The sequence below is a fragment of the Lepidochelys kempii genome, chromosome 3 (assembly GCF_965140265.1).
Source record: "Lepidochelys kempii isolate rLepKem1 chromosome 3, rLepKem1.hap2, whole genome shotgun sequence".
NCBI classification, from domain to species: domain Eukaryota; kingdom Metazoa; phylum Chordata; order Testudines; family Cheloniidae; genus Lepidochelys; species Lepidochelys kempii.
This window is the reverse complement of record NC_133258.1, coordinates 15,534,299-15,558,816: the sequence shown is the minus strand read 5'-3', so window position 1 is coordinate 15,558,816 and position 24,518 is coordinate 15,534,299. Positions and strand designations below refer to the sequence as shown.

Below are 24,518 nucleotides of genomic sequence, written 5' to 3'. Positions count from 1 at the left end.
TGAGGATTTAGGCCAATAAGTTTTTAGAGTAATTGCTATAGAGGTTCATTATATTTCTAAAGAAGCCCATTGGGTCTGTTCCTGTTGAATTCTATGGGCTTTTTCCACAAGGGAATTTATCTCAGTCATTTCAAAAGTTCTTCCAGTTACTTTACCTGAGTTTGAACATTGGCTATTTTCCACTGGGTAGATCAAATACATGGGATCTCCTCATTCCTGCTTGTCTGAGAAGAAACAACAATCTGATAAAAGAACATGCAGAAAAGATTCTCCAGGTTGTTCTCATGTTATAAACCTTTATTAAACAGAAGTTCTAGGTGAAGGATCTTTAAATGCTATGCCCTGCAGAGCAAACGCATTGTCACTGAGATTTTAGTTGAACATTTCTATATCCATATCTTGAGAGTTTCTACATATTTTATTCCTGCATCTGTTTTAATTAAAAACCAAATGCTCTCAAGCTCCAGGAAAAAAATCACGCTGAAGCATTTATCTTCTAGTTAGCATGGAAACAATTACGATAATTAATACTATTGTTCCGGCGGCTCCACCAACCATCATTCCAAGGAGATTCCCATGGACCTGTGCAGCCTGGCATCTCTCACCTGTATAGAAGAAGGTGTTGCCTGAGGGACACCTGGGAATAAAAGGCAACAAATGTAAAGGCTTGGTGTGTATTTTCCTGCCCTGCAGGGACATTGCAAGATCATCCATCTACATTCAGAACTCCTGAAAGAACTAAGGGGCCTGTCTGCTGTGGATTGAGGACTGTTTGGTTTGAGAGAGGATGTTCCATCTAGACACAGCCTTGAGCAGGGTCCTATGGGGAACCATCCCCTCCCAGAGCTGAGAAGGAGAGGGAGCTCAAGGAGGCTCCTTCCCCATCAAGATGGCTGGGTTGCATGGGGCAGTTCCCAGTAGAGGGGTTCAGGCCAAGTCTCCCACATCATCCCCACTTCCTTTAGGGTAATTTATGTCCCCTGGGAGCACCCACAAAGGGAGCAGTCCCTGCACTGCCCTGAGGACTGCTAGTAAGAGAATTCCCAAAAGCTGAGCAAAGGAGTGCTGTGTTCCTATCACTGTGCCTGACAATGTGGAGGATTTGATACTAATGTCTGTAGCAGTGAACGGAGAGTCTTATCTTCTCATGAGCTGAATGTCTATTAGATGCATCAGCTAGTGCATGAGAAATCTGCGGCTGGCATGAAAGGGGCCTGTGGTACCTGCAGCTTGCTTTCCCTTTCACATTCACACAGACGCCATCATTTTGGCAAGGATTTGGGTCACACGGGTCTCTCATGTAGGATGGCCAGTCTTCAAGGGAGCCAGTGTTCAGAGCTGATCTCCTTTGCCTTTCAAGAATAAGGTCTTTGGTGATGGATTGAGCAGGTTTAATAGGGACTTCAGTCTTTTTGAGATAGGTGAGATCTTTTGAAAAGGAAAAAAAGAGAGACAGTGATTAATAGCGACTGACATTATTATACATTGCACTTTTCATCCGAAAGGATCTCAGCAATGGCATATTATCTCTCCTTGCTCCACACAGGGAGCTCTCACTTGTATTGGAGGAAGCTCTGCATGTATAAAAAGAGGAGAACATGCCCCTGCTATATACATTAATACGTATAATATATATCCATGTATATATACATATACTTTCTATATGTATATTTGTATATATATATTATAGAATGGACCAAACTAAAACCTTACAGCCTGGGATGCTTGAAATCCAGATCCACATTTTACAGTCTGAACCCACCACTAACACATATAGGAATCACTTCACCAATAATAGAGATTACTTGGCAAATGACTTCAGTGCAAGGCTGCTATGGTAGCTTTCTCTGAAATGCCCTCACATGGGGCTAGCTAAAAGGGGGAAACTTCAAGGTTTTAATACATGGATGCCAAGATGGCATAAGCAGGAGGAGTTTCATTTTATTAGGCACTGGGGAATTTTCAGGCTCCACATTAACCAAAGTGTAACCAGACTGCTGGCACAGAAAGTTGATGAAGTTTTAAAGGAAGATCTTAAAGCAGAAATAGGTGAATTAGAATATAAAGGGCTTTGCTGAAACAGGGTGGAGTGACAAACATCAAATCTGTATGGATACAAGTCCCACGTAATAACAATAGAAAGATATTAACAGAATTGTTCTACCAACTTCCAGATGCGGGAAAGGTTATAATGGAGTGCACAATGCTGAGGGAGGTCACAGAAGCAATGAATTCTAATAAACAGTAATCAATGGTGTTTTCAGTTAGCTGGGTATAAACAGATCAAATGTCCTGATGGAACAAGGTTTAGAGTGGCAATTTCTCGACATATTAAATGATTGCTTCTTGGAAAGAGAATGGACAAGAACAGAGGCGGATAGGCTAGTTTCATCTTAGGGTGTGTCTACACTTAAAACACTGCAGCGGTGCACTGTAGCGTTCAAGTGTAGACAAGCCCTTAGTAATACACTGGAGATGGGTAAAGAAGTTAGCTGACCCCCAAGACAAAAGAATGGAAATTAAAAACTTTAGACTCATGATGGAGGCTATTCAAGCAACCTGCGCAGAGTGTCCCAGAAGGAAAGCATACCCCTCAACAGAAAAGGAAGCATGCAGGCATGTAAGAGAAGATTGGGGATGAAATTTTCAAGTGTCCAAGCAAAATAGGAGACTAAATCTCATTTTCAAGAAAATTAGAACTCTTGGGCCCAGAACCTCAAAGGCATTTAGACACCCAACTCCCACAGAAATTGGTAGGCATTAGGTGCCTAAATACCTTTGAGGATCCGGGGCCTAGGAGCCTACGTCCCATTGAAAGTCAATGATTTTGTCTTCTAAGGATTTTGATTTCCTTTCCATTGAAAGTCAATGGGACTTTGGATCTAAAATGCCGTCACTTTCGAAAATGAAATTTAGACTCCTAAATCACTTAAGCTATTCTGAAAATGTTACCCCAGAAGATTAAATGGCAAAGTTCAAGAGGTTATTCAATCAAAGAGATATCCTTCCAAAAATGGACACCCAAGCCAAAAATAAGCAATCAAGACATAAAACGGAAATTAGGAGCAGGGGTGATTATTGAAAATATACTAGCTCATTACATCAATCAATTATACATCCTTACTTGGAATACTGTGTTCAATTCCAGACATCCTTTTCCAAACAGACACAGCAGGCCAGATTTTTAAAGGTATTTAGGCACCTAAAGATGCAGATAAGCACCCACTGGGATTTTCAAAAATGCCTAGGTGCCTAACTCTTATTGAAATCAATGGGAGTTAGACACCTAGGAGCTCTTGAAAAATCACACAAGGTGCCTACCTGCATCTTTAGGTACCTAAACACCATTAAAAATCTGGCCCTGCAAAATAGAAGGGGCTCAGAGATTGATGACAATCATTATTGGAATAGCCATCTGAACTGACATTGAAGGAAGAGCCTGTTCAGTTTGATTTAGTTGGGGTTGGTCCTACTTTGAGCAGGGGGTTGGACTAGATAACCTCCTGAGGTCTCTTCCAACCCTGATATTCTATGATTCTATAAAGAGAAAGAAAAGATTCTGCACCTTTAAATTCTGCAAAAATAATGAGATCATCATTTTTCAGGAAATTCCTCTGTCTCAGATGTTTGTGAGAGATGAAATTACTCCACCCCCAGTCTAAGCTTCTATTACAGTTGCATGAAGGGTCGAATGTTCCGACAACAGATGGTTTATCCCACATTGAAGTATCATTTTTATCTGCAAAATAATAGAATTATGCATGACTTGTTTTTAATCAGCAAAAAGCCTAGAACCAAATGTTATTCAGCGATAGATGTTAAAGCATTACAAGGACTTTTTCTGCATTAAAAAACTAGTGGTGAAGTCATGCCACAAAGTAAGATTCAGATTTTGAAAGTTTAGAGGTTTAGAGGTGTGAGAGTTTAGAGGTTCTGGATTTTATCCATCATTATTGTTCTGTGAAAAATCTTTGTAATTAAAAACATTAATATAGAAAAGATCATACTGAGAAAGGTATGGAGAGATGGGGACTCAGCTGTTGCGGTTTTACTTTACCATCAAACTCTTTATTGTTCTTATTATTAATTTTATTACAATATCACATAGACGTTCTAGTCATGGACCAGCTGGGTGTTGTACAAACATAGAACAGAAAGACTGCCTCTTCCCCAAAGAAAAGGAGTACTTGTGGAGTACACAAGTACTCCTTTTCTTTTTGCGAATACAGACTAACACGGCTGTTACTCTTCCCCAAAGAGTTTATAATCTAAGTGTAAGGCAAGAGGCAATTGATGGAGACAGAGATATGGATGGGGCGGGGGATTACTGGATGTGCTCTGGATGATGGTAACTCAGAACTCCCACAGATTTCCAACTACTTTATTCGTTAAATAAAATGTTTTGGATGCTTTGCATGACGGTTTTTGGATGACAATCTAAATGCAACCAAGCTGTCTGTATTCAAGTTTGCCAAACCGCAAAATCTGCATGTTCAGTTGGTCAGGTGCATCGCGGGAAGGTGATGCTCTTGTGGTGTTGCAATGTCACATTTTGACACACCACTCATCAGATCCTGTCACTAGCTTGGAAGTATTCTGATCTCCCTGAGCCCATTCTAAGAACACAGGCAGAATTCTGGGTCTTGACTTGGCTTTGAAGAACTTTATATTTAGAGTCAAACTCATATATCTCTGGGCTCATTCGCCCCTATAATAATAAATAATAATTATTAATAAACACCTAACACTTATAGAGCACATTGTTATCCCAGGTGAGCTTGTATCACTATTCCCATTTTACAGATAAGGAGTCTGAGGCTCAGAAAAGGGGAAGGGACTTGCCCAAGGTCACCTGACCAAGTAATAGAACAGCTGGGAATTGAAAGTAGGCCTCCTGACTCCAAGTCCCATGCCCTCTCCACTGAATCACACTCCCTTTCTCTTGTGCATGCTGTTTCAGTCATTTTCATGCAAAAGCCACTTACCTGGCAAAACTTGGCTCTTGTCTGTTGTGAAGGTCCTGCTTGAGGACATCCTGTTCCTGATGTCAGGGTACTGGTCTAGCACCGTTAAAATAGCTTGTCTGTTCTCAGCAGGCCATTGCAGAGCATCATCATTCTCTCCACTGCACAAGTGAAAAGAAATGCGGGTGTAATCTGGAAAGTAGGAATTAGATGTGCCACGAGGATACAAAGATATACCATAACCATAACCCTCAGGGCTATAAAACCGGGGACTACGCATCACAGAGCCTGAAACAGAAGTCTGGAGAATATGGGTGAAGTTCCGAATGAGCCACACGGCATGGGGGCATGGTGTCTCAGTTAGGGTGACATCATCAATAAAAATTCCACCAGATGAGTTGCTGGGATTGCCCCTGAGTCCTTGGAAGACGTATCTAAACTTCTCTTGAACATTGAGGGTCACATGGGCAATTTTCCAATTGTAGTCGCTATCTCCTACCGGAAGAAATGAGAAAAAGGGACACAATTAATAACAATATACCTTAGGCGTGGTCTACATTAAAGAGTTAGGTCAGCACAAGGTGGCTTACATTGACCTACTAATGTCAGTGTCTACACTAGAATGCTGCTTCCGCCAAAGTAAGTGGCCCACTATGCCAACATCATGACTCCACCTCCAGAAGAGGCACAGTGCTTATGTCGATGTAGTTAGGGCCCCACCCCTGCCCTACCACTGACCGCCCAAAGTGTCAGTCGCCTCCTCCCACACCCTGGCGTGACAGCCTGAGCTGTCAGCCAAGCACGTGGCTCACCTGGTCCCCGGCTAACAACTCGGGCTGTCAGTGCCAAGGCAGCTGTCAGTGCTGGAGTGAGGGAGGGGACCCAGCTGTGAGCCTGGCATCCAGCTGACAGCTTGGGCTATCAGCACCAAGGTGATGTGGGGGGCAGGGAACAGATATTATCCCCATGCGGGGCTGCCAGACTCCAGCTGACAGTGTTCCACAATGCCCCACTTCAGTCAGTGGACGCTCCTGGTGAGGACGCGCACCACCGACAGAAGAAGTGTGGACGTGAATTACAGTGGTATCTATACAGTGATTTGAGTCGACTTAATTTTGTAGCATGGACAAGTCTTTAGTAGCACATTTATTGTTCTCCAACCACTTATTTAAACCGCATACTAAGACATGTGGATTCCCCCATAACCCCTCAGGGTGGAGATCTCAGGTTGTTGCTATTATACATTTATATTTCAGTATCACCAGAGCTCAGCTAGGCCAGGGGCCCATTGTGCTAGGTGCCATACAAATATTTAGTAAATGGTAGTCTCTAACCCAAAGAGCTTACACTTTGAAAGACAAGAGATAAGAAGTCAATGAGACAAACAAGAGGCTCAGGGAGGCTGGCACCAGCTGTCCCAATATCACCCTGATTTTGCCAAGGTACAATCCTTCATCCTGAAAATCCCACCTGCAGGATATTCCTAGGTCCCCCAAACTCCCTGGGTATTGCCACCACAACAGCACCATTTCACGATAGCTGAGTTTGTGCTGTTGAGCAAACTCACAAAAAGTGGCAACTCTCAACAATGTTTGGGTTTGCATTTTTTTAACTTGGTCTAAAGTGATCTCAAAATAAACCATCAGGGTCAGATCCTTTCTCAAGGTGACTCTATGGCAGTCGTTAGAGTGACACAAGGGCTGAATGTTGCCCTTTCTGTTGTAGGAAAGCCGGATTCTGATACCTTTACTCACACTGAGAAGCACAAGACTCCTTGGGAAGTCCAATTCTACGTGTCAGGTGCATTGAAATCAGCAGGATTGCTCATGAAGTCAGGTGTTATTTAGTATGACTGACATACTATCAGAATATGGACTACTAGGTCTCTGACTTTGTGTGGTCCATTCTGAGACCATTCGTTAGCTAACCCTTCACCCTTCCCTATTATTCCAGGCTGACCCCAGGATGCTCTAAGTGTTCTCTGTTCAGACACAAGTTTAAAGTTTGATGTCAAAGCACTTGTATTAGATGGTGCCACTTAAATTCACAAAGAGAAAAGGAGGACTTGTGGCACCTTAGAGACTAACAAATTTATTTGAGCATAAGCTTTCATGAGCTACAGCTCACTGCATCCGATGAAGTGAGCTGTAGCTCACAAAAGCTTATGCTCAAATAACTTAGTTAGTCTCTAAGGTGCCACAAGTCCTCCTTTTCTTTTTGCGAATACAGGCTAACACGGCTGCTACTCTGAAACCACTTAAATTCAGTGAATCATTGGAACCATGTTCTACTGGCAAGCAATAAGGAGTTAATGAATTTTCTGCATGGAAAATGCTCTAGAAGCAAATACATGTGCAACTTGTCAGGAATGAAAGGTCTTATTTGCATTAACAATGCCGAGGATCATTGCTCCTATTTGCATGAGAACAGTGATTAATTACCCCTCATGGTGCAAATGTAAATCTTTTACAGTCCTGCTTTGCTCTTACCCAAAGCATTAAAATGGTGTCCTATATTGTTTGGGACCATCAGAATTTCACCATCCAGGGCTTACATACAGCCATCCACGTAGTAGGTATGTTGTGCTCAGATACCAGAATACCTACCTGGATAGCAAGATGCTGACCTGATTGGTTTAGGAAAACTCTTGTGTTTCTGAACCAGTTTGTCTCATTTCTGAACACACTATGGTATCCCTCACCCACCCCAATTTTTTGTAGTCTAATATTTTCAAAAATACCTTGAAATGTTTTGACTTTAACCAGCATGTTAACAGTCCCGGTGCCATTATCCTTTCTAACCCAGATGACAAGCTTGTCCAAGGGGCTTCCGGAGATCTTATAGAAGAACTGGAGACACTGCTGAGTTCTCTTTGGGTAAAGGATCCGGGATTCTAGGAGAGCCATATCTTCTGCCTGGCCAGAGCTAGTGCTGAAGTACATGAAAGAACCAGCATCTACAGAGAAAGTGAGTATTAAGTATTATTAATTATTAATTAATTAGTTATTAATTAACACATAATCATAATAAATTAATTATTAATTATTGCCTCTTCTTAATCTTTCTGCCTGCTGCATATGACTTGTGATTGCATAAATGTACGTGCAGTGCAGATAAAACAGCTGCATGTACAGTTAGTGGTGCTTTTCTTAAGCCTCACAGTGCCATCATCTTTTTAGGTATTATCTCATATCCCCATGTCACCAACAGGGAAACTGAGGCACAGAGAGGCTACACAGAAGACCCAGGAATAGACTGGGGTCAAGCCCCTGGATACTTTCTCTAGTCACTAGACTGTACTGTCACACAGCCAAAGTCCCTTTAGTTACACCTGTGAAATAAAAAATAGGGGTGTGACATTTTGGGGATCACACAGACAGGAAAAGGGTTCTGTCACTGCCTGCCTTATAACTTTGGGTGCCTTAATGCTATGCTGCAATAGCTCAGCACTCCGATACCAGCAGCCAGCCTTCAAGCATAAAGGGCTTCCACGCACCTAGTTACTCCTTGTAGGGTGACCCCAATAGCCCGTCTGCTCCCGAGCCTCCCCATATCCATCCCCTGAGTTCTTAACAACCAGACACTTGGACTTTTTCCATTGGGATCATCATCCCAGAAGGAGCGCAACCTGACCCAGTCAACAGATAACTGCTCAGGGTAAAAATAAATAAAAAGTTTATTTAATAGAAAAATCACAGATTCAGAGATGAAATCACAAGGAAAAGAAAACACATAACGAGTTACACAGAACTTAACCATAGAGACACAACCTCAGACTTTACACTTCAATATTAGCGAAATCCCCTTCTCTAACACAAGTTACCTATTGCCGCTGAACAGTTTCCCAGCATGCTCTCTGTCCTAGAGGGGATCCAGTTTTTAAGGAACAGCACCCTGCTGAGATGCTGGCCCTGAGTTTCTGCATAGCCTGCACTTCAAACTCCTTCCCTTTTAACTGGGGGGTTTGCAGTTTTTTCCTCTTCCTTTCAGGCTATGAGAATTCATGGTTACAGAGAGTGGGGAAACTCCCTCCAGGTTGCCTTAGTCCACCAACCATCATCTTGGAGTTAGTTTAATGTAAACAGCTAGCCTGGGAGGTGCCCTGCCTGCCTGCCTGGTGGGAGGCGACACGGCAGCTGCACCCTCGTTACTAGGACAATGTTCTACACATATATCCACGCATACATTCATAACCATCTGAAGAAGTGGCAAAGAGTCCTGTGGCACCTCATAGACTAACAGACGTACGGGAGCATAAGCTTTCCTGGGTGAATAACCAGTTGGTCGGAAAAAGAAAAGGAGTACTTGTGGCATCCAACAAAGTGGGTATTCACCCATGAAAGCTCATGCTCCAATACATCCGTTAGTCTCTAAGGTGCCACAGGACTCTTTGCCGCTTTTACAGATCCAGACTAACATGGCTACACCTCTCACATCTGAAGAAGCGGGTTTTTTACCCGTGAAAGCTTATGCCCAAATAAATCTGTTAGTCTTTAAGGTGCCACTGGACTCCTCGCTGACCTCCTAATGACCATCAAGTTTCGGACATTACATGCTTTTCATGAAAGACCTTACTTAACCTACAGTTCTACTCTGTAACATTGTGTAGAACCCGCTGATTCAATTGCTTATCCCTTGGGGTTCAGAGCCCCCTGTTCTCTCCTGGGGGTGTCTGGACATTGATTGTCACAGGAGGGGAAAGAATTCAAAGAAAGCCTGCAGGCTGTTTTATTGGTGACCCTTAGATTGCTTCCAAGTATCATTTCCCATTCCTTGTTTAAATTGTATCTGATCCTGTGTAACCATTCCTGAGAGAGTGTGAGTCTCCGTGTCTTCTTCACTTTTGTGGCTGGTCCACATTAGGGGATAAGAGTGTACCACAGCTGCCAGCAAATGGAATTGCTCCTTTAGCTCAAATGATAGCGGCTCATGCTTAGGGTCATTACACCTGCACTTCTTACTTAGGCAAAATTCCCGCTGAAGTCATATTTTCCCAAAGTCTGAGGGAGTTCTGCCTGACTACGTAGTGGAAAATCAGGTCCTTAGTTGTCAAACAAGCCTTTGAGAATTTTTCTTTACTTTAATGTGTGAGCAAATTCTTCCTGGACTGACACTGCTGGGCTCTGTGACTGGCTCATGCTAGGGACTGACTTTGCATTTTTTTGTGATGCCACTCGTTTGAAAAACAGAAAACTGGGGATTTTGTGTAAAATTGTCATTCAACACATGAATAGAAGGACCTTAAAAATCATTGTTGTTTGATTCTTTAGGAAACCAAATATTGACCTGAGACTGTACCAGCCTCAACACACCTCACACTTCGTTTATGTTTCAAATGTAACAGTTATCAGAGATTTGCGTGCAACTCTTCACTCTTATGTTGTGCTAAAATCACTGTTAATCAAACAGAGGTAGATAGTGTAGGTCACATTCCAGCATATATTTATTATGCCTCTAATACCATAAACCATAATACGTGTTCTTTGTCCTCTTTGATATTGCTGATATGGTCTAGAGAATGCAGTGTATGTTGCAAAAAGCTTCTGATTTGGCACTGGTAATATCAGCACCTTTGTTCCTCATTATCAAAAGGAAGCACATTGCCAAGGTGCTGGGAAAAGGGTGCTAGCATGGCCAGGGTCATAACAAACAAGCCTTCTTTAGAACAGGATCCTCCAAGATAGTCATGCTTTTCCTGGCTTTGAAGTACCTTTCAGTTTGATCAGCTGCGAAGTTTTTCCAAGTGTTGGCTGCAATGTTACCATCAGTCTGAAGCTGTCTTTAAAACACAGCTGTCACCCTCGCTAAGGCATGAACAAAGTGACCTTTGGGGTCCCTAACTTGTACTCAGGTCTGTATTTATTTTTTATTTTACCTTTGCAGCGTCCGAGGAGCGTGTGGTCTTCTTGTCCCATGAGGCTGCTCTTCTTATGGACCCAGTCTGCATCATCTCCGGTGCCCTGAACCATGCCACAGATATTGGCAAACTCAAAAGCACACTGGTCCAAAAGGGTGTGAGTTGAAGCTGAAAGAACATGCATATGGTGAAATCCAAAGAAGACTCTAGTAAATAAAATGTGTTTTAAGGAAGACTGGGATAATGCTGTTCAAATTATTTTTCCCTTCTGTACGCTTTTCCTGAGGGATACATTTCTATGCAACACATCATACGGCCCATATACAATCCTGCAACCTTTACCCTCCCTGAGTAGTCAAAATCATTCCTTAGGGAGCTATTACACAACTTGTTGGTTCCTGAAGGTAGCAAATAAAATCAGCTATCCCTGACTGATGCACAGCCTGACAATTGGCTGATTTCTTGGAGTTATCACAACTGCAAGGATCTGAAGGAGGAAGAGGTTAATTCATTGAGGGGGATCCCTGAATAAAGCACACATGAAAGGAGGCATAGAATTGGATGAGTGTAAGTCTTTCATTCACTTGCTGGACTGCTTCAAAAGCAGTAATGGCTAGCAGAGACCTAGAAAGGGATTGGGATGGGGAAAATAACCTGCTCCACACATCACTCATCCCCACAGTAAGGTAAACTGAGGACAAGTTTTCTATAGCTCCTCCCAATTTGGCTCTCTCGTCTTTTTATTTATTTATTTAGACATAAAAATGAAGGGGGAGCAAAGAAATCCTGTTAAAGTCCAAAAATGTGGAGCACTTGATAATGGCTCAGTATGGACTTACTGCAGTTGTACATGCGATTGAGTCTTTCTAAGTCAATGGGGCTGAAATCCAAGCGCTGCCCAATAATGTCATTAAATGCTGGTATCTTCGCAGTGATTGTTGGGACACTCTCGTTTTTGTTAAAGGATAACGGCTCATAATGCATTACTGAGTCATAATCGTAGGGGGTGTTCAAGTCGGAGATTAACATGTCGTCGTACTTCACAAAGTTGTGAGATTGGCCTGGTGAAAGAACAAATGAGTGATTCATTTTTAAAATGGTCAGAATCTTTCCCAAGGCAAAAATGTCCCTGGGATGGACATACTAAAGCTCAAAAGTTACAACATATTAATGCAGAGCAGATATGGTGGATTCAAAGACAAATACCATATGGTTAGAATTAGAATCTTACATTATTGGTTTATGAAGCAATTTTGACAACAAAGTCCTCATATTTTAGATCCCAATTTTCATTTCACGTGTCTTCTGCTTGTGCACATTTAAATAACTGCCAGATTCAGCTTTTGAGAGCTTTCACTTGTGAAGGCAAATGATGGAATTTTCATGCACGAACTATATTTGTGCTTGACGGTCACTCAGCTTGCACCTGTAAATAGATCGTAAGAGCCAACTTCTCCCTAACTCACACTTATGTAAACTAGTTCAGTGAGAGCAGAGTCTGGACTTGTGCACATGAGATGGCATGCACTAGTAACAGTGCTCAGAAATGGTGCACGTATATATAAGGCCACATTTTGAAAAAGTGGTTCTGAATGTTTTTTCCTTTTCTGAAGGTCCTCAGGCATCTCCTTGTTTCTGTCTAATTTGCTTCCCTTCTCTGCCTCCTTTATGCCTCACATTACAGCTAGTCTTCTTCTAGCTATGGCCTTGACCCTGCAAAGTGTGAAACTCTCTGGCTTCAATCCAGCAAAGCATGCAGGTAACTGCTCCATTTTACTCATGTGAGTAAATCTGTTGACCTCAGTGGGACTACTCACACACTTAAAAGTTAAGCCCAAGCTTAAGTGCTTTGCGAGAATTGGGGCCAGAGTGCTCAGCACCTCGCAGGATTAAGCCCTAAGGAATGATGAGCATGCCTCATTCTGGAGTCTTTAATTACTGATGCAAATGTTTGCCTGGGTATTCGGTTCACTGTAGAACAACCAGGGGTACTTCTTCTCAGGAGGGGGATGGATGCAACATGCACCCTTAGTCTGTAGAGTGCTCCCAGCCCCCGCTAGCCTGTGGGACAAATTACATCTTCCATTTAGAGCTGAGTGAAAATGCAGTTTTGCCACACTAGATATAACATTTGCTGCAATTTTATCCATTTTCACATCCCTATGACACTAAAACGTTAATTTGGCTGCAGAAGCACATGAAATCGTAACATTTCCATCATTTTCCTAAAAACAATGTTGCTATAAAAAAAGGAAAGACCTATTTTTTCAATGAAAATAGTCTCTATTTAGTGCAAATAATTCACAAAAGGGACCAGTTTCAAGCTTGCAGAGTTTGAGGGAAAGAGAGGGAAAAAATTAACATTTCAAACTATACTGTGAATGTTTTGGCTGCTTCTCACTGCTATGAAATTTCTTATTCTTCTTAATTAGAAATAGCATGTGGCCGCACTGAATGAACAATTATTACTAAATAGCCTCAGTTGTACTATTTCCCAGTGTAGCTTACTGGGGTAAGCAGCTACATGCTCAACACAATGGTCTGTGATTCAAGGCTGAGGATTATCTGAAAGTTTATGTTTATTTCCTTTTAGAGATTTGAATTGAGACTTTGACTGGATTAATTATCAGAAAGGATGTCACTCCTCCCAGGGTAGCACTATAGCTTCTTATAGCTTGGAGGCAGGTAGTCTACGAGAAGATCAGTTCTAACTTTTAGATGAAGATCCGTTCTAAGACGAGCATGGCACTAGCTGCCAATAGAAGAAGCAGCTGGCAGGTTGCACAAATATTGCCAGTGATTCAGAGCCAGAGATTATCCAGTCTTTATGCAGATGCAAGATATGAGGAGGGCATGCAGAACCTTCCACTGTATCCCCCATGCAGTGCCCAGCTAGAGTTGCAGTCTCTCAACTCCCCTAAGAAACTTTAAGAAGTGTTTTCCCTCAGTAAGGCCTGCAGGATTTATCCCAGCGGGAAGTGGGATCTATAGCTTGTAATGACACCTGCAGAACATCGTACCTGCAGTAAAGTTACGCTAACATGCACTTGCTATATTTTTTCCTTTTTTGCGTTAGGCAGGAGAATGTTATAATGCTCCCAGTCAATTACCATTTTATTGCATGTGTCATATTTGGGCTGAGAGGAGGCAGAGAGGGGTGTTATTGATCATGTGAAAAGAATAAAGAAAACTGATGACTGGCTGGCTCCAGGGATCAAGAAGGCTGATGTGTTTAATGTCTATTTTGCTTCAGTCTTCACTAAAAAGGTTAATGGCATTCAGATACTCAACACAATTAATAGTGACAACAAGAGGGAAGGAATGCAAGCCAAATTAGGGAAAGAACAGGTTAATAATATCAGATAAATCAGATGTATTCAAGTAAGCAGGGACTTATGACACTCACCCTAAAGTACTTAAGGAATTGGCTGAAGCCGTCTCAGAACCATTAGCAATTACCTTCAAGAGCTCATGAATTGATGAGGTCCCAGAGGACTGGAGAAGGGCAAACACAGCATTTGTCTTTAAAAAGGGGAACAAAGAGGACCCAGGAAATTATGGACTAGTCGGCCTAACTTTGATACCTGGAAAGATACTGGAACAAATTATTAATCAATAAATTTGTAAGCACCTGGAGAAGAATAGGGTTATAAGGGATAGCCATAATGGATTTCTCAAAAATAAATCATGCCAAACCAACCTAATTTCCTTCTTTGATGGGGTTACTGGCCTAGGGGGGAAGCAGTAGCTATGACATCTCTTGATTTTAGAAAGGTTTTTGACACAATCCCACATGATATTCTCATAAACAAAATAGGGAAATGTGATCTAGATTAAATTAGCATAAAATGGGTGCACAACCAATTGAAGACCATAGTCAAAGTGAGCTATCTCTGGTGTGCTGTCAAACTGGGAGGGCATATCTAGTGGGGTCCCACAGGATTCAGTCCTGGGTCCTGTGTGGTTCAATATTTTCTTTAATGACTTGGATAATGGAGTGGAGAGTATGCTTATAAAATTTGTGGCTGACACCAAGATGGGAGGGGTTGCACACACTTTAAAGGACAGGATTAGAATTCAAAATGACCTTGACAAATTGGAGAATTGGTCTGAATGAAACAAGATGAAATTCAATAAAGACAAGTGCAAAGTACTACACTTAGGAAGGAAAATTCAAATGTAAACTACAAAATGAGAAATAACTAGGATATTGTTATGCACATGCACAAAATGGTACACAGATGTCAGTACTGATGAAAAGGATCTGGAGGTTATAGTGGATTTCAAATTGCTTTGGGCAGGGGGTTGGACTAGATGACCTCCTGAGGTCTCTTCCAACCCTAATCTTCTATGGTTCTATGATTCTATGAATGTGAGTCAGTGTAATGCAGTTGTCAAAAAGGCTAATATCATTCCGGGGTCTATTAACAGAAGGGTCATATGTAAGACAAGGGAAGTAATTGTCCTGCTCTGTGTGACACTGGTGAGGCCTCAGGTGGAGTAGGGTCCAATTCTGAGTGCCACACTTTAGGAAAGATGTGGATAAATTGGAAAAATCCAGAGAACAGCAACAAAAATGATAAAAGGTTTAGAAAACCTGACCTATGAGGAAAGAGTAAAAGAACTGGGCATGTTTACTCTTGAGAAAAGAAGACTAAGGTTCAAATATGTTAAAGTCTGTTATAAAAAGGATGGTGATCAGTTGTTCTCCATGTTCACTAATGGTAGGACAAGAAGCAATGGGCTTAATCTGCACCAAGAAATATTTAGGTTAGATATTAGGAAAAACTTTCTAACTATAAGGATATTTCAGTTTGAAATAGGGAGGCTGTGGAATTCCAAGGCAGGCTGTGGAATTCCCATCACTTGCGGTGTTTAAGAACAGGTTTAACAAACACCTGCCAGGGATGGTCTAGGACCTGGTCCTGCCTCAGCACAGGGGACTGCACTAAAGGACTTCTCAAGGTCCCTTCCAGCCCAGCCTTTCTATGATTCTACTATTGGTAATGGGTTGTGGAGCCTTTCAACACATCTGAAAAATGGGGATAATTATACTCTCTGGTCTGTCTTATCTATTGTAAGGACCAGAGACTGTTTCTTACTATGTATTTGTTCAGCACCTGGCACAGTGGAACCCCAAACTCAGCTGAGGCATGTAGGCCCTACATTTAATATTATTATTGTATTTTATATTTAAATCCAGCTCAAGTTAATATCGTCTGAAAATTATTGCCATCTGATGACTGACTGGTGATCTAAGTGAGGCGAGTTGTTCCTAGTTCAGTTTAATGATGAAAAACATGGTATGTAAAGCCCACATCAAGAGTTGCCCATCCCAGTCATGCCATGTTGGCAGTCCCAACACAGACATTAAGGAAGGAATTGGCATGGATGTTCAACTCCTCTCTCGCTTCTAGAGACCCTTCTGCCACCACACGGGTCAGACACATGTTGGGGCAGAGCTGAGAGAGCATGCATATACTACTGTTATCCGTTTAGTACAAAATGACAGCTATTCGGTTTGGAGGACAGAAGAGAGTATTTTTACCATCAGTTAATTAGATAACTGAATTATTTTGGTACATTTTCTTTCTGTTTGTCTTGCATTTATTTAGTGTTTGTGAAAGGTGGTGAGTGGATAGCCCTGAACATTGAAGTCATCTGTTTATCACATATACCATGGGCAACAACACCGCAAGCTTCCCTATACAGTCCCACCAATGTACCTCAACACTGAGCAAAAAGAACCTCCTCTAAGAGTAAAAGAGTGGCTCATGGTCTTGATGCTGAGACTAGCAATAAGGATGCCAATGGAGGTGATATTTGTTACATGGTCACATGGGACAGGTTATTGTTGAACCTCAATTCTTCCATTCTTCTACTTTTATGTGTGCGTTCTCCTTTCCTTATTATTATTTATATCACATTAACCTCTAGCACTAGGACCACAATGTGCTAAGTACTGTATAACTCCATAGTAAAACACTGCCCCGGCCCCAAAGAGCTTCTAATTCAAAAAGAGAATACAGAGAAATAGGGAGAGGGAAAACAGAGGTAAAATGACTTGCTTAAGGTCACACAGCAGGTTACTGGCAGAGCCAGGAGCAGAACCCAAGACTCCTGACATCTAGGCCAGTCCCCTATCCACTAGGCAATGCTGCCTCTCTGATCTGTGTTATCCCTCGGGGGTGGGGGGGAAGCAGAGCTGAGATAAAATGATGTCGGACTATCTACTACATCTAAACTTGCACGAGTATCAGCTTTTAGAGATGTCTGATGCTGCACCCTTGACTCTCATCTGGCTCTAAAATTCCATGTCAAGAGGCTTTAAAATCTTAGTGTATTAGTGAGAAAAATAAAATACTCTCTGTACTTCCCAAAATCTGTATTGATATTTAAAACTGACCTGAAAGAATTTCATCCCACCAGATGTTCACGTAATCATCCCGATCTGTCCTCGACTGTTCATGATAAAATCCCATCGCATGTAAGAGCTCGTGTTCTACAATAGCTTTATGGTCACACCACTGCCCAATGGAAAGGTTTTGTCCTGTCTGCCGATCACCGACCATAGACCAGCACCTGAGAAAGAGAGAGAGTGCACAGTCATATAACCATAGAAGTGTAAGACTGGAAGGCACCTCAAGAGGTCATATAGTCCAGTCCCTGCACTCAAGGCAGGACTAAGTAATAACTAGACCATTCCTGACAGGTGTTTGTCTAACCTGCTCTTAAAAACCTCCAATGATGAAGATTCCATAACCTGCCTGGGTAATTTGTTCCAGTGCTTAACTACCGTGACAATTAGGAAGTTTTTCATAATGTCCAACCTAAACTACCCTTTCTACAATTTAAGTCCATTGCTTCTTGTCCTATCCTCAGAGGTTAAGAAGAACAATTTTTCACCCTCCTCCTTGTAACAACCTTTTATGTACTTGAAAACTGTTATCAAGTCCTGCTGCAGTCTTCTCTCCTCCAGACTAAACAAACCCAATTTTCTCAATCTTTCCTCACAGGTAATGTTTTCTAGACCTTTAATCATTTTTGTTGCTGTCACTTGAGAAGAGTTTGGAGGTCTGTATTTAAGGACTCAATTTACTTACTTTATCCAAAATGATGTTGAAAAAAATGTTCACATAAATATTTAAATAACTAATGACAGGTTTCAGAGTAGAAGCCGTGTTAGTCTGTATTCGCAAAAAGAAAAGGAGGACTTGTGGCATCTTAGAGACTAACCAATTTATTTGAGCATAAGCTTTTGTGAGCTACAGCTCACTTCATCGGATGCATTTAGTGGATGCATTCACTGACTGCATCCGATGAAGTGAGCTGTAGCTCATGAAAGCTTATGCTCAAATAAACTAAATAACCAATGTTATTATTTATTATTTGTTACAGTGCTGACAATGTGCTCAGTGTTGACCAACACACAGAATAAAGGCAGTCCCTGGCTCTGAAGACATTATCACAGGAGGCCAGTATATGACAAGTTATGCCTGTTAGACAAGCTCATTCACAATGTCTTAGGTCTACTTGTGGCACCTTAGAGACTAACCAATTTATTTGAGCATAAGCTTTCGTGAGCTACAGCTCACTTCATCGGATGCATACTGTCGAAAGTGTAGAAGATCTTTTTATATACACATAAAGCATGAAAAAATACCTCCTCCCACCCCACTCTCCTGCTGGTAATAGCTTATCTAAAGTGATCACTCTCCTTACAATGTGTATGATAATCAAGTTGGGCCATTTCCAGCACAAATCCAGGTTTTCTCACCCCCCCCCCGCCACACACAAACCCACTCTCCTGCTGATAATAGCTTATCTAAAGTGACCACTCTCCTTACTATTTCCCCTTGTTTTTTCCTACCCCCCCCCCCTCAGATGTTCTTGTTAAACCCTGGATTTGTGCTGGAAATGGCCCACCTTGATTATCATACACATTGTAAGGAGAGTGATCACTTTAGATAAGCTATTACCAGCAGGAGAATGGGGTGGGAGGAGGTATTTTTTCATGCTTTGTGTGTATATAAAAAGATCTTCTACACTTTCCACAGTATGCATCTGATGAAGTGAGCTTTAGCTCACGAAAGCTTATGCTCAAATAAATTGGTTAGTCTCTAAGGTGCCACAAGTACTCCTTTTCTTTTTGCGAATACAGACTAACACGGCTGTTACTCTGAAACCTGTCTTAGGTCTACGAGAGTTAAAAACATAAGAACGGACATACTAGGTCAGACCAATGGTCCATCTATCCCAGTGTCCTGTCTTCCAATAGTGGCCAATGCCAGGTGCTTCTAGCAGTTGAAAGTTTAAGGACACCCTGAGAATAGGGTTGTGTCACTGACCACCTTGGCTACTACCCACTGATGGATGTATCCTCCATGAACTTATCTAATTCTTTTTTTAACCCAGTTATGCTTTTGGCCTTCACAACATCCCCTGGCAACGAGATCCACAGGTTGGCTGTGTGCTGTGTGAAGAAGTACTTCCTTATGTTTGTTTTATTGCTACTGCCTATTAATTTAATCAAGTGACCCCTAGTTCTTGTGTTATGACAAAGGTGTAAATGACGCTCTCCTATTCACTTTCTCCACACCATTCCTGATTGTATAGGCCTCTATCATACCCCCACACACACACACACATAATGCTTAGTTGTCTCCTTCCTAAAATGAACAGTCTGAATCTTTTTAATCTCTCCTCCTATAGTCCCATTATGGGTGCCATTTTGCCATGAAACACATGGCCAGACTGGATTACACATACAGACACCATCCTCATCAGTGAAAACTGAACCTTCCACCTCTTGTGCTAAAGAATTTGTCACTAGTGGGATTTAGGATGAGAGGCACTTAGGCATCTTATGAGGGAGTATGTAATGTGCTGGGATCTGAGCTATTGATTGGGCCAGCAGGAGTTAAGAGTGTTGCAGAGGCAGCATGCTCAGCATTTAAGGGAAGGGAACACTTTATGTCATTCACTGGTGACTTCTCTGGATGACTCAGAATTGGCCCTGATGGGATCCAGAAAAAGTCTCTTCAGTCTGGAGGATAAATGAGCCAAGGCAGAGTGGAGGACAGGGGAAAATATAATAATCTTTTTGACTCTGAAAAGTCCTTTAAGAAACCATGAGATAAAAGAAACATACATAAGTGATATACTGGATAAGATTCTTATCTTTTTCTAGCTGCCTCCTTTGTACTCAGTGATCTGGAGATAGTTTATACACAGGAAATAAAAACTGTGTTTCAATAACTTGAGCTTTCATGGCATCTTTTCTTCTAAAGATTTCAAAGCCCAAATTCTGCCTCCCAACACCCCTGCAAAATAGGTAAGGAGCGTACATAGGGGTCACTTCACCCAGCACTGAAATGAAAACATCTCTGGGGAAGAAGGTGGCGACTGTTTAAGGGTGTGCAGCAAATCTACCCAAAGAAAATTAAACAAGAATCTAGGAGGTTATCATAATACTTGCCCATTAGATTTTTGAAATCGTATATAGGAGCGCTCTCCTTCATATGGCTTGAAATCCACACAAGACTTAAGACGGAACATTTCAAACACTTCAAGTATGACACCCTTGGCATTCAGATCTGGAAAATATATTTCAAAAAGTACCGTTAATATATTGTAGATCACTTGTCTGTGGAGATAAGCTATATGCTGTACATACATTATGCCAGTGGTTTTCAAACTTTTTTTCTGGTGACCCAGTAGAAGAAAATTCTTGATGCCTGTGACCCAATGGATCTGGGGATGAGGGGTCTGGGGTGTGGGAGGGGCTCAGGGATAGGGCAGAGGGTTGGGGTGCAGGGGTGAGGGTGTGAGGGGGTCAGGGCTCTGGGTTCGGGGTGCAGGATCTAGGGTGGGGCCATGGATGAGAGGTTTGGGGTGCAGGAAGGGGCTCTCGGTTTGGGGAGGGGCTCAGGGCTGGGACAGGGGATTGGGGCACAGGGTTGGGGCGGAGGGTTACCTCTGGCAGCTCCCAGTCAGCAGCACAGCCGGGATGCTAAGACAGGCTTCTTGTCTGTCCTAGCACCGCGGACCGCACTGCACCCTGGAAGCAGCCAGCAGCAGGTCTGGATCCTAAGCGGAGGCGTGCAAGAAGCTCCGCGTGGCTCTCGCCCACAGGCACAGACCCCCCCATCCTCCCACCAGTTCCCATTGTCCAGGAACCGGCCAATGGGAGTGTGGAGCCGGTGCTCAGGGTGGGAGTAGCGTGTGGAGCCCCCCTATCGGCCCCTGCCTAAGAGCCGGACCTGCTGCTGGCTGCTTCCGGTATCAGAAGAGGTAGGAACTAGCCTCCCTTAGCTGGGCAGCACGGCTGACAGGACTTTTAAGTGCCCAGTCAGCGGTGCTGACCAGAGCCTTACATTCCGCAACCCAGTACTGGGTCGCGACCCACAATTTGAAAGCCACTGAATTATGCTATATCGCAGTCAGAGACAAACACTTTAAATTACATTTTTTGCTATATCTTTGTGATGCTGTGGAATTTGATCTTAAGTGTAATTGATGGGCCTGCTTATTAGTGTATTTTTTAAAGCTTTGAATGTCATAATGTCATTTCTCTTAGGGTCAAATTCTGGTATCATGTTAACTCCAATGAGACCAGCATTTGGCCGTAAAATTTGAAGAATAAAATATAGTCTGCTTTACCTAAGTCATCACCCAGAATATAGGGAATGGGGAACTTCCATCTGTAGGCCTCATTTCTCAGTGCATTACGCTCATTCTGTTGAAACAAGAGGGAAAGATTAACAGTCAGTGGTGCATCCCTTGGAATAGGGAAGAGGGATAATAGTAGTACTGCAAATATGATGCGTACGAATTACATCCATGCATTTACAAAATACTTACTGGCAGTAAGATATCCCCCTGAAATAGGTTCAGGCCAGCAGCTGAAAAGCAATTTAGGAACAGATTATTTAAATGGAATCTCAAATACTGTATCTTATATCCCGAAAAATGCTGAGTTTATAGAATCATGGAAGTTTGAAGTCCACAAGTGACATTTATGGATAATTATGAAGGGCCTGTTTCTAGTCTCACTGAAGTAATGGCTCTGTCCCTAAATTAACAGCAGATGCTGCTACCTGATTTGACAGGTTTCTAAAAAACATGTTACGAGAGGTTTACTCTGCCTTATGGCTGTCTATGCTCCAATGTCTTTGCTTCACTATAATCATAGCTTCATAGATTTTAAGTTTAGAGGAAACTATTCTAATTATTCCGATCATCAAGTCTGACCTCCTTCATAACACTGGCCATAGGATTTCACCCCCTGATTCCTGCATCAAGCTCAGAACTTGTGTCTGAGCTAGAGCATCTCTTTTAGAAAGAGATCCAGTTCTGATATAAAGACTTTAAATGATGGAGAATCCACTATGTCCTTCGGTAAGCTGCTGCAATGATAAGAATAGAATAGATTTTATATATATATAATCAAAATCAGATTACAAAAAATAGAAAATTAAATGAGGTGGGTTCATTTTGCTACGTGTTTTTCCATGTAATTTCTATACAGTTCAGACAGAAACACAGTAAACCACTAAATTACTGCTGACTCTCTAGAACCAGCTGTTATGGCGGGTGGGGGGGAGTGCTAACTGGCTTCTAAAGCCATTCCTAATTGGCACCCCACTCTGGGCTATACTGTTAATTGGAATAGTATCATTCACTTCAATGTAAATTCCCCTCAGCTATAGATCTGGCCCAATAGCTCTGAGTCTTCAGGAGAGAAAGGCTCTCAGCCCTAGTGGCTGTTCATTAACATCACAGAATTACCACACAGGTCAGTATGACCTCTGGTTTTCGTGCAGGAGAAGCCCAAGGTTTGGACAGCAGGATTGTGGCAAGGCTAAGATGCAGGAACACTGGTGTGCAGGAGGATGGTCAGTCCCATCCTGCCCTCATTATGTCTGTTTATGTCCATTGATCTGACTGCCTGCCCTGCCTGACCATGTCACCCAGTTTAAAAAAAAAAAGACTAAAAAAAAATTAAAGCTTCTAAATATTAGAAGGTTGCACCAGCATTTTGCTTACAACCATCTCAAAAGGACTGCATAGGAATTAGAAATGCAACCCACCTAAGTTTATTGCTGGAATGTCCTCCCTCAGTTCACCAGCATCAGCATCGCGTGCTGTAAGAAAAGCAAATTAAGAAGAAAACATTATGCATCCCCCGCTCCACCCACAAAAAATAAAAGAAAATATCTCAACCCTAGAAATAGTTTACCGAGTCCTTACCTTCTCCCTTCGGAAGGTGTCTAACCTGAAAGAGAGTAAAGTACATGTTGTAGAAGTTGTGTAACATGTGCTGAAAGAGAGGATCTGGCAATACAAGAGTTAGACTTACCGAGAATGTACTGCAATAGGCAAAGCATAATATGAGACATAGGCATGAGGAAAAGTAAGTGGAAACCATTCTTGCAGCAGAGAGAGAAAACAGAGTATTTACAATTTACAACTCTCACATTTTATAGAGCAGTTCCTTGAACTTTGCACTTATCATCAGGAAAGAAACTTTGAACCCATCCTTTTCACCAGGAGAATTATTAAAATAGTAAAGATTTTTTCAGTGACATGAGATGGTGTCATGATCATTGTTCACCTAAGTCTATTTGCAAGAACACGTAACTGAGCAGCCTGATATCTTTCTGTCTTCATTCCAAAAGCTGAAGGGCCAGACTCCGATCTCAAGTACGGCTTCCAGGTCTGAATTCAGCCCAGAGATTAAGGAAGTTATCTCGTTGCTGACTGCAGTTCACTCTGTCAACATTATGGACCAATTCTAATCTCAGTTACTCTAGCAAAAATCCAGTTTAGCTCCATTTGCTTTATGCTCAAGAAACATGCACTGTAAACTCGGCAAGGTGAACTTTGTGGCATTTCCTGGTCATAGAATGCTAGGGTTGGAAAGGACCTCAGGAGGTCATCTAGTCCAACCGCCTGCTCAAAGCAGGACCAATCCCCAGTTTTTGCCCCAAATGGCCCCCTCAAGGATTGAACTCACCACCCTGGGTTTAGCAGGCCAATGCTCAAACCACTGAGCTATCCCTCCCCTATAGGGTCCTTCTGTCTCTCCCTATAGGTTTTACCACTGGATGATATAATATACCTGTAACATAACAACAGCCTTGTTTTCAGACAGTCTGCACACAAACAGTGGAAAATGTATGTATGATGAGCTCCTGGCTCAAACTTCATACAACAGTGGTTAGCTTCCCAAGCTACCTCTTTCTTCTTCTTGCAGACTCTTTGCTCTGTACTTGTCAATTAATGTGTCTATTATAGCCAAAGAATCAGTGATAGCTATAGTTAAGGTTCCCTAAATGTGTACATTCTAACACTTTTTCATTTTCTCACGGCTTTCTGAAGCTTTCAACCTTCCGAATTGAATTTTTCCAGGTCTGATTTCCGAGTGAGGGTGAATTGAAATAAATGTGTCTGATTCTCCTAAGAGAGAGCAGGTGGGTGAGGTAATATTTTTTATGGCACTAACTTCTGTTGGTGGAAAGGACCAACCTTCACAGAGCTCTTCTTCAGGTTTCTCTGATTCTCCTGTCATTCACACTGAGCCAAAAACAACTCAGTTTAAATCAGTGGTGTTAGATGGTATAGAATTGGGGTAAGTGAACGGAGACTCAGGTTCCGTGAGGTTCTCTTTATGTGTTGACTTCTTATGGAATTTA

At 42.1% G+C, this 24,518-nt stretch overlaps 1 protein-coding gene across 1 annotated transcript; it reads right to left on the bottom strand.

Annotated features, from left to right (window-relative positions):
• Positions 1–286: 286 nt before the first annotated feature.
• MEP1A (meprin A subunit alpha) lies at positions 287–23,258 on the bottom strand. The gene is made up of 14 exons (XM_073335089.1): positions 23,183–23,258; positions 23,074–23,098; positions 22,914–22,967; positions 21,685–21,725; positions 21,484–21,559; positions 20,300–20,417; positions 17,228–17,403; positions 11,661–11,882; positions 10,840–10,989; positions 7,705–7,920; positions 4,986–5,459; positions 3,566–3,739; positions 1,224–1,428; positions 287–637 (listed from the first exon to the last, which is right to left on the bottom strand). Exons 1-14 carry the CDS (start codon positions 23,249–23,251, stop codon positions 490–492), a joined length of 2,148 nt encoding a protein of 715 aa, XP_073191190.1. The 5' UTR covers positions 23,252–23,258; the 3' UTR covers positions 287–489.
• Positions 23,259–24,518: the final 1,260 nt, after the last annotated feature.